This window comes from Chaetura pelagica, unplaced genomic scaffold (genome assembly GCF_000747805.2).
Source record: "Chaetura pelagica isolate M959 unplaced genomic scaffold, ChaPel_1.0 scaffold74, whole genome shotgun sequence".
NCBI classification, from domain to species: domain Eukaryota; kingdom Metazoa; phylum Chordata; class Aves; order Apodiformes; family Apodidae; genus Chaetura; species Chaetura pelagica.
Genome location: NW_009952982.1, coordinates 1,318,153 through 1,333,261, shown reverse-complemented (window position 1 = coordinate 1,333,261; position 15,109 = coordinate 1,318,153). Strand labels below are relative to the sequence as shown.

Sequence of the window (15,109 nt, the reverse complement as noted above, 5' to 3'; positions counted from 1 at the left end):
TTCTCTTTTTCTCCCTGAGCACCAGCCAAAGCTCCCTGTTCAGCCAGGTTGGTCTTCTATGCCATTGGCTCACCTTACAGCACATAGGAATGGCCTACTACTGAGCCTTCAAGACTTCCTTCTTTTTCCTCATGTTGAGATGGAACTTCTAGTGTTCCAGTTTGCATCCTTCTTGACACCCACCCTTCAGATATTTGTATACATTAATAAGATCCCCTCTCAGTCTTCTCTACATTAAACAGCCCCAAGTCTTTCCTCATAAGACAGGTGTTCCAGTCCCTTAACCATCATCATTGTAACCCTCCATTGGACTTTTTACAGCATATCCCTGTCCATCTTGAACTGGGGAGACCAGAACTGGGCACAGTACTCCAGATGTGGTCTTACTAGGGCAGAGTAGAGGGGGAAGAGAACCTCCCTCAACCTGCTGGACACACTCTTCTTAATGCACCCCAGGATACCATTGGCCTTCTTGGCCACAAGGGCACCTTGCTGACCCATGGATGACTTTTCCACCAAGGTCCTCTACGGAGCTGCTTTCTAGCAGGTCAGCTCCTAATCTGTACTGGTGCATGTACTGGTGCATTCCTCCCTAGGTGCAGGACTCTACAGTTAGTCTTGTTGAACCTTTTTAGGTTCCTCCTTGCCCTGCTCTCCAATCCGTCCAAATCTTGCTGAATTATGCTTTTGTTGTTTGTCTCAAAATGGTGTTTTGAAGAAGTTTTACTTAGCTGTGTATCCAGTGAGTCCATCACTACATTAAATAGGTAGAAAAATATTTTGGGGGAGAGAAGCAAGAGGATTATATGGAAATCAGAGGTCATGGAATGCTATAGTCTAAAGCATCCCTTATCTTTTCAAAGTATCACTCCATCAGTAGTTAATAAGGGTTGGGAATCAGACCAAAGAAAACAGTCACCCATCAAGCCAGTTTCTGTTGTCTATCTGGAAAGTTGCTTTATCATAATTGTCAGAAAGGTTTCAGAAATGGCAAGTAGGTAGTCATGCAGACAATACATGTATGTTGCAAAAATGCAACGGGTGAAATATTTTTTTAGTGAAATAATCTCATTTTCTTAGAAGAGATCCAGCACAGATCTGCCAGAAACAGGCAAGAAATGAATGTAAAATTAGATGCTTCAAATTGTTGTTGTCGTAAGTTTCCTTTGCTTCCCAGTTTGCAAAGTGATTCTTCCTCTGTTCCCATAGGTCCCTATCTACCTAATCTGAGAGAACTGAAGTTGAACAATAGCTTGCTTGTGTCTGTGAGGTAAGAAATAAATTGTAACTGAAATAAATGTAAAGTATAACTGCCCTTAGTTTTATTTAAATTATAAAATCTTTATTTGTGCTGCTTTAATTTCTTCCATTTTCCCATGCTGTGGTAATGGATTAGAGAGGGGCAGTATCACCTCCCTGGACCTGCTGGTCACACAATTCCTCATGCAGGCCGGGACAGTGTTGGCCTTCCTGGCCACCTGGGCACACTGCTGGCTCATGTTCACCTGACTGTCAGTCAACACCCCCAGGTCCCTCTCTGAGCTCTCCAGTCACTCCTCCCCAAACCTGCAGGCCTGCCAGGGGTTGTTGTAGCCAAAGTGCAGGACCCAACATTTAGCCTTATTGAAACTCATACAACTGACCTTGGCCCATCGATCAAGCCTGTCCAGGTCCCTCTGCAGAGCTTCCCTGTCCTCCAGCAGATGAACACTCCCTCCCAACTTAGTGTCACCTGCAAACTCACTGAGGGTGCACTCTATCCCCTCATCCAAGTCATCAATAAAGATGTGAAACAGGAGCAGCCCCAGCACAGAGCCCTGGGGAACACCACTCGTGACCAGCCACCAACTGGATTGAACTCCATTCAACACAACTCTTTGAACCCAGCCATCCCACCATTTTCTAACCCAGCAAAGTGTGTGCAGATCCAAGCCATGAGCAGCCAGCTTCTCTATGTGAATGCAGTGGAAACAGTGTCAGAGGCCTTGCTATAGTCAAGGCAGACAACATCCACAGTCCTTCCCTTGTCCAGTAGGTGGGTCACCCTGTCTTAGAAGGAGATGAGGTTAGTGAAACAGGACCTGCCCTTCGTGAGCCACTGCTGACTGGGTCTGATCACCTGGTTGTCCTGCATGTGCTGCATAATGACACTTGAGATTATCTGCTCTACCAGCTTCCCTGGTCCTGAAGTCAGACTAACAGGCCTGTAATTTCCTGGATCATCCTTCCATCTCTTCTTATGTATGGGGGTAACACTGGCTGATTTCCAGTCTGCTGGTACCTCTCCATTCAGCCAGGACTGCTGATAAATGATGGAAAGTGGCTTGGCGAGCTCCCCTACCAGCTCTTTCAGCACTCTTGGGTGCATCACATCCAGCCTCATAGATTTATGCACCTACATGGTGCAGCAGACCACTGACCATCTCCTCCTGGATTGTAGGGGGTCATTCTGCTCCCAGCCCCTGTCCCCCAGCTTAGGGAGCTGGATTCCCTCTATATAACTGGTCCTGTTACTGAAGACTGAGACAAAGATGTCGTTAAGCGCCTCAGCCTTTTCCTCATCCTTGGTCACTGTGTTTCCCCCTACATCTAACAGGGGATGGAGGATCTCCCTGGTCTTTCCTTTGTTATTAATGTAATTATAGAAACTTTTCTTGTTGTCCTTTACCATAGAGGCCAGATTAATTTCTAGTTGGGCTTTAGACCTTTTAATTCTCTGCCTGCATAGAGTCACAGCATTTTTGTAGTCATCCTGAGTGGCCTGCCCTTTCCTCCAAAGGTCACAGTTTCTCTTTTTCTCCCTGAGCACCAGCCAAAGCTCCCTGTTCAGCCAGGTTGGTCTTCTATGCCATTGGCTCACCTTACAGCACATAGGAATGGCCTACTACTGAGCCTTCAAGACTTCCTTCTTTTTCCTCATGTTGAGATGGAACTTCTAGTGTTCCAGTTTGCATCCTTCTTGACACCCACCCTTCAGATATTTGTATACATTAATAAGATCCCCTCTCAGTCTTCTCTACATTAAACAGCCCCAAGTCTTTCCTCATAAGACAGGTGTTCCAGTCCCTTAACCATCATCATTGTAACCCTCCATTGGACTTTTTACAGCATATCCCTGTCCATCTTGAACTGGGGAGACCAGAACTGGGCACAGTACTCCAGATGTGGTCTTACTAGGGCAGAGTAGAGGGGGAAGAGAACCTCCCTCAACCTGCTGGACACACTCTTCTTAATGCACCCCAGGATACCATTGGCCTTCTTGGCCACAAGGGCACCTTGCTGACCCATGGATGACTTTTCCACCAAGGTCCTCTACGGAGCTGCTTTCTAGCAGCTCAGCTCCTAATCTGTACTGGTGCATGTACTGGTGCATTCCTCCCTAGGTGCAGGACTCTACAGTTAGTCTTGTTGAACCTTTTTAGGTTCCTCCTTGCCCTGCTCTCCAATCCGTCCAAATCTTGCTGAATTATGCTTTTGTTGTTTGTCTCAAAATGGTGTTTTGAAGAAGTTTTACTTAGCTGTGTATCCAGTGAGTCCATCACTACATTAAATAGGTAGAAAAATATTTTGGGGGAGAGAAGCAAGAGGATTATATGGAAATCAGAGGTCATGGAATGCTATAGTCTAAAGCATCCCTTATCTTTTCAAAGTATCACTCCATCAGTAGTTAATAAGGGTTGGGAATCAGACCAAAGAAAACAGTCACCCATCAAGCCAGTTTCTGTTGTCTATCTGGAAAGTTGCTTTATCATAATTGTCAGAAAGGTTTCAGAAATGGCAAGTAGGTAGTCATGCAGACAATACATGTATGTTGCAAAAATGCAACGGGTGAAATATTTTTTTAGTGAAATAATCTCATTTTCTTAGAAGAGATCCAGCACAGATCTGCCAGAAACAGGCAAGAAATGAATGTAAAATTAGATGCTTCAAATTGTTGTTGTCGTAAGTTTCCTTTGCTTCCCAGTTTGCAAAGTGATTCTTCCTCTGTTCCCATAGGTCCCTATCTACCTAATCTGAGAGAACTGAAGTTGAACAATAGCTTGCTTGTGTCTGTGAGGTAAGAAATAAATTGTAACTGAAATAAATGTAAAGTATAACTGCCCTTAGTTTTATTTAAATTATAAAATCTTTATTTGTGCTGCTTTAATTTCTTCCATTTTCCCATGCTGTGGTAATGGATTAGGTCATGAGTAATGACATACATGCTCAATGAACATACACTCCACAACCGCTTAGGTTTATGGACAGGACCTGAGCTGGAATAAATCAGTGCAGTGACGCCAGTGAAGCAGCCTCAGTCTGCAACCAGGGAAGTTCCTCTCACGCTGAAGTCCATGGAAATGTGTTGAAAATTTGAAAGGGGCTAGAAATACACCTCTTATCAATGTCTAAGCCCTTGGATTTCAGAGTGTTTCAGCTGTTGGGCTTTTCTTGTGCACAGTAGCCTGTACTATAGAGGTCAAACCAGTTTCTCAGCTGATTAAAATAACTTTGGCTTTATTGAAGTCAATGAAGTTGTGTTTTTGAGAGCTGCTGTGAAGACTGCATGTCCCTGGCTTGCTGAGGGATAAAAAAAAAGAAGTATTTTTTATCAGATTCCTCTTATTCTCTATTCTGGGATGAATGAAAAGATACGTTTAAAAAATGTTAGGTTATTATCTTTATGAAAGGGCTTTTAAATCAAATAGGGAAATCTCAAGAATTTGTACCCATATGTTTATTAGCAGGAGCTGTTCCACCAGCTGAAGTCCGTTTCCTCCCACTGAGGCCTACACATGGTAGCCAGTGGAAGACAGGTCTGCTCCCAGGGCTACTTAAGCAACTGCTTTTAACAGAGAGAGGATATTATTTTTAAATGAGATTAAATGCAGAGACTGCAGAATGTGGGAACAGAGGGATATAGAGGAAGGAAAGTAGATTTCCTTTGTTCAGATAGAGTTTGCATTTCTTTGCTGCAGTTTGCATTGCATGCAGTTCTCAAATTGCTCTTGCCCTATTGCAAAAGAGTCCCCCAGAACAAAAGGACAGTAATCTTAGTCCATTTGAGTCAGTAAAGTTGTTGTGGGATAGTGGAAATGAGATAGCACCTGAAGGTGCAAGGACACTGAAGGAGCAAAGTGCAGAGTACATTCAAATTCAACAATTCTCATGCTTTTGTGAATCCTAGGATAGGGAGGTTTTTTTGTATTTTTTAGATATTTTTTACCTTCAGGTCCTGCGTAGAAGACTGGCTACACAAGCACCTCTCTATTAACTTTTTGAAAAGTTTCCAGCCCTCTTACCTGTGAAAATGCAAAGCAGCTGATTTGAGTAAGGATTTTGTCAATCATTTCATGACTTTAAGAAACCAAAGCCTATCTAATTCTTAATTGAGGGCAAGAGCTTTAAACTAACATTTAAAAAGTATGTTTGAGACTTGAATCGGGATCTTCAGAAACTTGAGAGAACATTTGACTTGAAACTTAATGTCTGTATCAATGAGTCTTCTCTGTATTAATGCCTGAAGATCCCTGGAAATATTACAAACCTCGGCAAAATTGCTGTAACTTCAGTTTTTATTTAGTATTGACAGTTTGAAGAAAATTAATATTGTTAATAGAAAGTAATGATTTTGGGACAGAAATGCAGCTACTTTTATCCAAGTGGATTATTTTCAGTAAAACACAATCAGCCTATCTGTGTTAGGCCTTAGGGAAATCTGATTGTTTTGATCATTTATCAGTTTTGGGTAGGCCTCTCGGAGATGTCTAGCTCTCCCTTGACTAGGAAGGTAATATAATACTTCTATCTTTCCTTTATTTAATTTTACCAGGTTGGGTGCCCAAAGTAGAAAGTGTGAATGCCTTTATAGCCTTGGATATCAGGGAGTCTGATGGGTTGATTCACCAGCAAGGGAAACTGAACTTGTTTTCTGTACAAATGGAGCTCAGGCTCCATTCTGCAGCAAGCATGGAGGACATCAAAACCAAATTTGTGGTCTTGCAGGGTTTTTCCATGGTTCTTGCCTTCAGCACTATGTTTTATGCTGCCCTCCCTAGCTGATGCTCCCCTGTCACCTATTTCAGACTGTCAGGTACAGAAGGTCCCTGTAAGGAACAGGGTTATGAGGCCGGTTGTACCACTGCAGCTACAAGTTTAAAAGTCTCCTTGTCATGACAGAATCAGTAGGGAGTGTCTGGTGCATTGATCTGCCAGTAAACACCTGCAAGGTAAGGTAAACCCATAATTTAATAAATAATTGTGCCCCTTCTTTGTTCACCATCTGAACAGACACACTACCTCGAGCATATTTGGTAAAAAGTGACCTTTCCTTTCAGGATGTTGCCTCGTGCTATGCACCCATCCAAGATAAGAGTTTACCTTCTCTTTACTGCTGCCTCAGCCACTACCTTGCTAGTGTAGGTCTGTTGAATATTTGCACAGTAAATACCTCTACTGGAGCCTGGGGGCTCCCAGGCTTGTTGACATTGAAGCCCTCAAACCTTTTCCATGTACGTTTTTCTCTGGAGTTGGGCTTCACTTGGTGTTGTCCAGCCAGGAGACAGGGCTCACCTCAAAGTGAGCACTCCCTGAGCTGCAAATGTGCTGGCAGTATGGTGTGTTGCAGGACATCAGGGGTCTGGAAATCAGATGGTGGACACTTCTCAGCTTTTTCCTTCTTGTGAGGCTAGAGGCTATCCTGCCATTCTTCTCTGGCATTTGAAGGTGCATGCATCCACACCTGCAAAAGCAAAAAAATCTTTGGCTCTCACCCTCTGTACACCATTTCTCCTTTCCTTTCCTTCATCAAGAAAACGTAGAGGTAAGAGTTCTTGTTATTTCCAAAGGGAACCTCTGAAATCCTATATTAATCTGTGCTTTGGTATTACAAATATTGTTTGCTTAAAAGTGGTAATTACTTAAGAGACATCATTTGCTTTTAGTGAATGAAGGACCTTTTAGGGATCCACAAGCTCACCTGATTCCATTCTCTGGGATTACAGGGGCAGCTTTACTCTTTGAACCAACTGGAGATAGCAATGGCAATGACTAGATGCTTTGTGGCTGACTAGGCTTTGGCTAGACTAGGCTTTGTGGCTGAGCTACTGCACCAGAACTTCAAAACTAAAACTCAGTTCCTGGGTTAGTTGTAGAAATTTGCCGTATTTTCAACCTCAGTTGTTTACTTCATATATTATTCCAGGGCAGTTTTTTGAATGAGTTGTGTGCAAGGCTTTGCCTAATGGGACCATCATCTCATCTACATGCTCTGGGTGGCTACCGTAAAATAAAGAATAAAACATTGGTAATAACTTCCTGATTTCTGCCAGCAAATAAGTACTTACATTTCCGGCTAATGGGGTTTGCAGCTGCTCTTTTTCAACTGTCAGGGATGACTTATAAAATCTTATATTTAAATGTTCAAATGATATTTAGTCAGTGATGAGAAAGAATGGTTATAACTGTCATCTGAGAAAACCTAAAGAACTGGGTTGAGAAGCAGTAGTAATTAGTCCATTTCCAGTGGAACTATCCAGCTGTGGAAGGGTAGTTTTAATGGAAACAAGTAGGAAAATAATCTTAGTTTAATGGGTTTGTAGGTTGTTTTGATTCTCTCCTGCAAGAGAGTTACCTAGAGCTTGTTTAGCTTTTTTATTGAAAATGATTATATTCAGTGAGAAATTATGTTATTGGAATGCAAGATAAGTATTGATTTTTTAAAAAGGGAGTGAATTAGATTGAGGGGGAAATTAAGCTATGTGGTTGTATTCATCAGCTGGTAATTGCCAAGCAATATGAACAAGCAATGAAGAAATATATAGAATTTCAGTGTACAATCATGTCATGGTTTAAGTGGACCTGGCAAGTTATTGACACCTCTAAGAGGAACTAGAGAGAGAGGATCTTTAGGACCCCAAAGGACCCAGGAAGGTTGGAAGAAAGAGGGGTCACTATTCCCTCCCACTCCCTGCCATCCTCTATAAAGCCAGGAGAACTAGAAGCTCAGCTGTTTTTTCCTGCACCTTTCTTCCTTGGTGCTGCTTCTCAGAGGTTCTTCAACTCACCACGTGCTCTCCAGAATCCAGCTCTACCAGCTGCAGCCAGGAGCCGTGGACCCGTCTCCTGAGTCAGCCTTGCTGCAAAGGCCTCTCACCTAATCCTGTGGTCATCAAGATCAGGTTTTTATGTATCTTTATATGAGTTTATATCCTCACCCCACGTGTTACTCCCTTTTCTGTGTTACAGTAAGTTTGTTCCGGTTTCACTTTCCTACCCTTAAGTCTCTCTTCCTTATTCCCCTTTTATTTTCCCCTGGAAGGGTGGAGGGGGGTTAATAGAGAGTATTTCCGCCCTCTGGTTTGTGGTTCACCCTGGCCACTAAACCTGGACACATCAGTATTTATAATCTAATTTCTATAAAAGATTCTCCATGCAAGAGCTGATACAAGTGTTCTTATTCTCAGTGGACACATTATTGCGTGTAAAGGACCTGTTGTTAATTTTCCTGTAAAATATATGCACACTTTTTTTTTCTAGATTTATATCTGATTTGGTGTTTGGCAAAGTTTTATCCTTCTATCCTGAAATCTTTACAGGGTGCATCAGGTCATTCAGGGGTGGATCCATGCCTTTAAAAAGAAATTCAGACATGCCTTTGTGTTTTAGAGAGTGAAGTTTGATTCCATCAGCAGGTATAATGCATGCACGTTCTTCACACTTTGCCTTAAGCTGCACTCTGTGTTCTTCTCATGAGGGTAAGAACGTAAACACAAAGGTCTGATACTGAAACATACCACCCACTTTTGGTAACAGAAGTTTCATGAAGGATTCTGTGTTTGAAAGACCATTTGTGGCATCTCCTGGTTTGAACCTCATCAGCCTCAGAGCCCGACCACTCCACTTTCTATTGCTTCATCTCACCATGGTGAAGAACTTACAGCGGTTTAGTTTACTCGTTGTTTAGTTTATCTTGCCTTTATCTTTAGTTTATCTTATAATTACTAATTATAAATATTATCCCTATTAAGATCAGCATCCCAAAGTAAACCCAGTTTTAAAACAAAATGTTTATTCCATAAGAACTTCTTAAATTCAAGAAAAAAGTTTTATTGCCACATGTTAAATTTTGACCCTAGAGATAGTAAGAATCAGTAGCATAAATTTTACTCTTTATAAAATAAACATATTAAAATATAGTTGCTTAATCATACTGGAGGATTTTTAACATGTTTGAAAATGTGCTTATTTCTATAATGGGTCTTATTTTTTCACTTCTATGTGTTTAAACAGTACAGCCACCATTGCTGAAAGGACCTTCTGTAAAGTTCATCTATATCAGTGAGCAAATTCTGTATATTTTGAGTATTTGCTGTAATCTGCAATATGCAATGGTTCTTCCCACTGCTTTAAAATGCAGGTTTTTTCTGAGTGGATTGAGGTATTTTGTTTTCAAGAATCTTACTATTTTTTATTAAATATTTTAGGTTATCTGGTATTTACTTGTCACTCACAAAGTGTTATAATTAGGGGGAGTCATATCTCTACCTTATACACTCATAAATGTTAAATACCACTCATAGTCATCTTCACTGAGGGTTTTTTCCTTTTTGCATTCCCAGGCTAACAATGGGAATGGTGCAGAAGAAACATTAGTCTCAACACAATTCAAAAGTATGTCTGGTGAAATATTTAATTTCCTACTGTCTATACTGAACAGTAATACCAAATTGTTTGTACAATGTATTTGAGTTAGCTTGTGTAAAAACTGATAGGTATGTCAATTCAGAAAACTGTTATCACTGGAGAGATACAAAGACACGGAAACTCACTGTGTAAATGTCCACTTCTGAGTAATGTGGCAGGTAGTGAGTTACATGACTGTTCTGCAGCTGTTTTGGGAATATTTTCCCTTACTTCACAGCCACAAGCCAGTCAGCTCAAGGTAATGCAATTACTTTTCCCAAGATCAGTGTAGATCATAACCAATTATGAGTTTTGTTGCAACTCATGAAGTTGGATGTTTACACTCTATGTGTTTCTCGCATACAAAGACTGTATACCATTCTGGCAAGACTGTTAGTAATTTGTAAAGGAACCATTGCAATAAGTTATTCCTGAAAAGGAACCATTGTGTATTAGCCTATTAGACTGTTATTAGACTGTTACCTTTGGGTGGCAACTACCATTGCCTCCAAAGCTAGGCCAAGATGAGTGGGAGAATTTTGTGTGAGCTGCTCTGAAATTTTTTATGCAGGCCCTTTGAGACTTGTGTTGGCAGGAGGGTGCTGGGGAACTAAAGCAATTCATCTGTTCACATGTGATGAAGTCCCTACATTGATATGTGGAGTTGATCAGTGGCATTTTTGGCAGCTGAGAGCCCTTGTGAGGGTGTGCACGTCTGCCATGGGGCTCATCCCCATGACTGAGGACACATTACATCTGCTGCTAGATTCCCCTGGAGTGAGCATTTGTTTGAAAGAAGTCAAGGATGGGGTGTGGAATTTGCTATACATCCACTTAGCACACCTGCACCAGATTTGTGATGCCTGTTTGTGCACTGTGAAGTAGATGCTGAAGTTCTGTTTTGTAGGAACAGCCTCAGGAAGGAATTTGTTAGGTCTCATCTGCTTCAGTCATTTGGTTAATGGGTCTGAAGTCCCCCAAGCTTCCCTTCTGCGTCTAGTTTGCTTGCTGTAAAAGTACATCTGAAGGTCAGTACAAGCAAAGAAAGTCTTCCTTGAATTTGTTGTTTCAGGAAAAGCATTGACTCAGGACATACGGAGGCAAGTCTATCATGCACATCTGGAGTGAACATTAGAGGCTGAGAGAGAAAATACATTTGGAGGAAATTAACTGGCATTTGCCAGCCATTCACAGGCCCAAGTTGTACCTCTGTCTGTTCCTTGCAAACTTCTTTATTTTATATGTTTTCTTATTTAATATATGAACAGATTTTAAAAAAGAAGGAAAAGGTACAAAGAAGAAAATACCATTAGTCATAGGAGAAAATAATTCATGTAACACAAATGTGCCAGCTCTAAAGAATCTCGAGAACCCGCATTCCCAGCACCGTACATTCAGACTAAATCACTTTAAAATACGTTTTCTCTCTAGGTTTTCATACCAGCCTATTTCTGCAGTATCTCAAGTATTTTTATTTATTTTTTCAGTGGAAACTCATCAGCCATTACATTGACAAAAGCTGAATAGCAGCTCACATCTGATCCAATTCATAGAATCACAGAATTGTTTGGGCTGGAAGGGACCTCTAAGGGATCATCTAGTCCCAGCCCCTTGCATGGGCAGAGATATTTCTCACTAAACCAGGTTGCTCAAAGCCCCATCCTGCCCTTGAACAATTCCAGAGAGGGCACATCCACAACTTCTCTGGGCAACCTGTTCCAGTATCTCACGACTCTCACAGTGAAGAATTTCTTCCTAATGTCAAACCTAAATCTACCCTCCTCCAGTTCAGAGTTGTTACACCTTGTCCTTTTGCTACATGCCCTTTTGCTACATCCTTCCCCAATTTTCCTGTAGGCTCCTTCAGGTACTGGAAGGCCGCTATAAGGTCTCCCCAGGACCTGCTCGTCTCCAGGCTGAACAGCCCCAGCTTTCTCAGCTTATCTTCATAGGAGAGGTACTCCAGCCCTCTGATCATGTTTGTAGCCCTCTGGAATCTAGAATTCCAGTTTTTTTGGTATTCAGAAGAAGGGGGGTTGGGGACTTTTTTTGTGGTGTGTGTCTTAACACCATGGAATATGTCAGCTGATTTTGATCTTTTACAGAATATTCCTTCTGCTTACACTGCAGCATTAAAAGTTTAAAGTGTTTTGAAGAATGGGATCTATGTTAAATCAAAGTGGCAATGTATCTGTCTAACTATGCCAAAGTTCAGATTTGGAACATGCTGTGAAACAGGCACACAATGTGCAGGCAACAGAAAAGTTATTCATGCAGGAAATTTTACACTGTGGGATTCCACCATTTCATTGTCTTTTTTTTTTTTTTTTTTTTTTTTTATATATATATGTAAACATTCAGCAGTGAGAATGAATGATTGCCACAGCTATAGGAACTGTCAGTAGTTCTGGTGCTAAATCAAGGGGCAGTGAATAGGTGAGTCTGAGAGTTTTATTTACTGCGTGTCTCAACTTTACCCTATTTGAAAATTCACTTGCTTTTGGGAAAGATCTAATGCACCCAGCCAAATGTAGCAATGGTATATTTGGTTTCTACAGCATCTCTGGGGCACAGCTTCATACTGAGGGTGGGCGCTGAAGTAGGTGGAAAAAAAGATCAAGGGCAGGTCTTGGCCCACAGAACACATTTTGGCAACCCCTAGTTTCAAACTGTGGGTGCTGAGTTAAAGCAACTGATCTTTCATAGTTAAAACACTATCAGTAACTAAGCTGACAAGCGGTTTTAATGATCAGAAGGAAATTAACACATAATTACGTTACTTTTCCCACACACATTGTATATTCATGTGTTGGGGAATCACTGTTCCTGACTCTGGGTACATCAACATTGATAAAGCCCATTATTCTCATCTAGGTTTTCAACAGCTACTTGAAGATGAGAGCATGTGAAACTAAACCTACATTTTGTGTGTGTTAGCTTTAACAGAAGTGTCTGGGTTAACTTAAGCATGATTTTGACTATTTACAGAAGCATGTGTATCAGCACTTGATTTCATTTATAAATACCTCTCCTCTTGGTCTCAGCAAGCACTTTTGGTTTAAATGGTTTGGTTCCATCTGACATGGAAAATGAAGTGCTTGCAAGTAGCATTGCACTTAGCGCACTATTGCAGTTGCTACAGCAAGTTCAGTGAGGCAATGAGATGCAACAATGAGTGAAAATGTTACTAAGTCAGGAATGGCCCAGAGATGGGTCCTTGGGGTTGGGTTCTTCTTCTGTTGTCATCTCCTGTCTCTAGATGCCAGCCTTACCTGCTGGCACTGGAGACTGGGATCTCAGTCCCACTGAACACAGGGGGAGGTTTAGCACTAGTGTTAGTGGAGAAAGGATTTTTGTGCAGTGTCTCTGGTTGAAACATCGGTCACAGAAGTGTCCATGGCCAAGCTGTGGTTCTCTACCAGAACCACCAGCATGGTCTCTGGCTCCTGTCCTGGACAAGAGCAAAACTGTCTTGAACAGTTTGTGGTTTTGACTGCTGTAGCCAGGTAGTCTCTTGTCCTTGTTTTCAGGCTTTTGCTTTGGAGGAAGACCTGGCCAAAAGCACATGGCTCCCTGATAATATCAATTTGCTTTAGCAAGCCTACAAAAGCTGTGGCAGCTGGCTCTCACTTTTGCATAACAAAGCTGAGAAGGCAGTAGTAAGCTGGACAAAGTGTGAAACTCTGAATGCTCTCCCCAATTTGCCCCTTGTTCAGCACTGGGAGAGTTTCATTTCTTCACCAGAGATCCATTTTGCTGTCAGCAAAGCATGTGGCAGAGATCCACAGGTAAAAAAAGCAATATGCCAGGCATTTGCCCCTTTCCATACTTGAAACACAAACAAAAGCAAGGAACCAACCAAAAAAGAACCCTGGAATAAAATAGTTACATCTTTCTGTTGGGAGAAATATTGCAAGTGTCATCAAGATGGGACAACAGAGACACCCTCCTGCAAAGACCTTTGTTAACAATAACTTCTTGTTCACACAGAAACTCTTCATTTGCATGAAAAAGGGAGTTGTAAAAAGAGGATTTCGTAGACACAGTCGTTATTTTCAAAGACCTTTGATAGTTGAATGGTTTCTGTTCAGCCTAAAACGTTTGCCACCTTCTGATGTGTTTAAGCTCATGAGAAGAAAATTGTCCAGTGAAGTCTCTTTTTGCTTAGTTTTTGAAGTCTCCAACAATGTGTTTCAACAGGGTTAGGAATCCTTACTGTGAAAAAGCTGCATAGCTAAGAAGGAAGAATAAGGCCAGAATATTAGGTGCTACATTTCCACGGCATTTCAACTTAAGAGCAGACTTCTGGCAGCAAAAGATGGGTTGTGATCTTTGTTATATTACATCTCAGGCAGTGGTTCACACTTGTCCAAGGGAGCACACAATGCTGTGCCATGGCTGTGCAAGGTGCAAGACAGAGGACACGCAAGCCAATGTTTTTCAGCATATTGCTACTTGAATTTGGAAGAGTAAGTACAAAACTAGCTGAGGCCACAATACTGCAAAACAAGTTAGGTCTTCACATTCATATGACATTTGTTCAACTGCAGAAGAACATTGCAGGCAGTCATAAGGACATGGCCTCAGCGCTGCTTGCAGGAGTGGGGGCTGTGTCATGGTTTTGGTCTAGTACGAGCAACACACGTGCCATCGGTTTTACAGTTTTGAATACTTTACAGCTATTTGCAAGTACAATGAAACTATTATGTAAGCTTCCTATTAGAACATATGTTACTGATTTAAATAACATTGAGGCTTTTAACGTTTTTGCTTCTGGTGTCAGAATGATCTGCACAATGAAACCATTGTGTGCTGCCCAACATATGGACTGGATCATTGTTATCATAGTGAGGCTTGATAAATTCAACTTGATTTCTAGAAATCAGATATGAGATAATATTTCTTTTTTTCCTTTATTTTGTAATACTGTAGTTTGGTCACTCTTAAAATCTAAATCTCTCCAATTACCAGTGCATGCATTTTCAGGTTGACCTTTAAAAATAAATAATATCCACATCAATAGCTATTTTTAATGTATTGCTACTGGAGATATATTCAACAGATACATGTGTGCTTTGAGATACTGTTTGCAAGTTCAGTGGATTTAGTGTTTTATTTCTAGGTGAATTGTTTCAACCCAGCTTCCAAAAGAAAAAATATTTTCAAGCAGATATATGTGTTCAGGGCTGTGCTGCTGTAAATGTTTACAGGGTAGCTTAAGCTCAGTGGAGCTCTTCAATATTTATTGTGGTGAGACCAAGAGCAGGACTAGATCAGCTCTCTGTCCAATATAATTTTCACTGGAGCAAATCAACCCCTGAAGAATGAGGATGCTAGAAGAACACATTATTATTTCTCAAACTTATTATTAGGTATTGTAAGCTGAACTGTTCCTTGCCCCTGTGCTCTTTCTCCAGTCGGGGGGGGGGGAGGGGGGGGTGGGATA

The 15,109-nt window shown here is 41.3% G+C and overlaps 1 protein-coding gene across 1 annotated transcript in view; it reads left to right on the top strand.

Annotated features, from left to right (window-relative positions):
* LRRC56 (leucine rich repeat containing 56) overlaps nucleotides 1–15,109 on the top strand; it is a 53,436-nt gene that overhangs the window by 15,935 nt on the left and 22,392 nt on the right. The window contains exon 3 of the mRNA XM_009996443.1: nucleotides 1,210–1,270. Coding sequence (XP_009994745.1) covers nucleotides 1,210–1,270 — 61 coding nt within the window. The remainder of the gene's footprint in view (nucleotides 1–1,209; nucleotides 1,271–15,109) is intronic.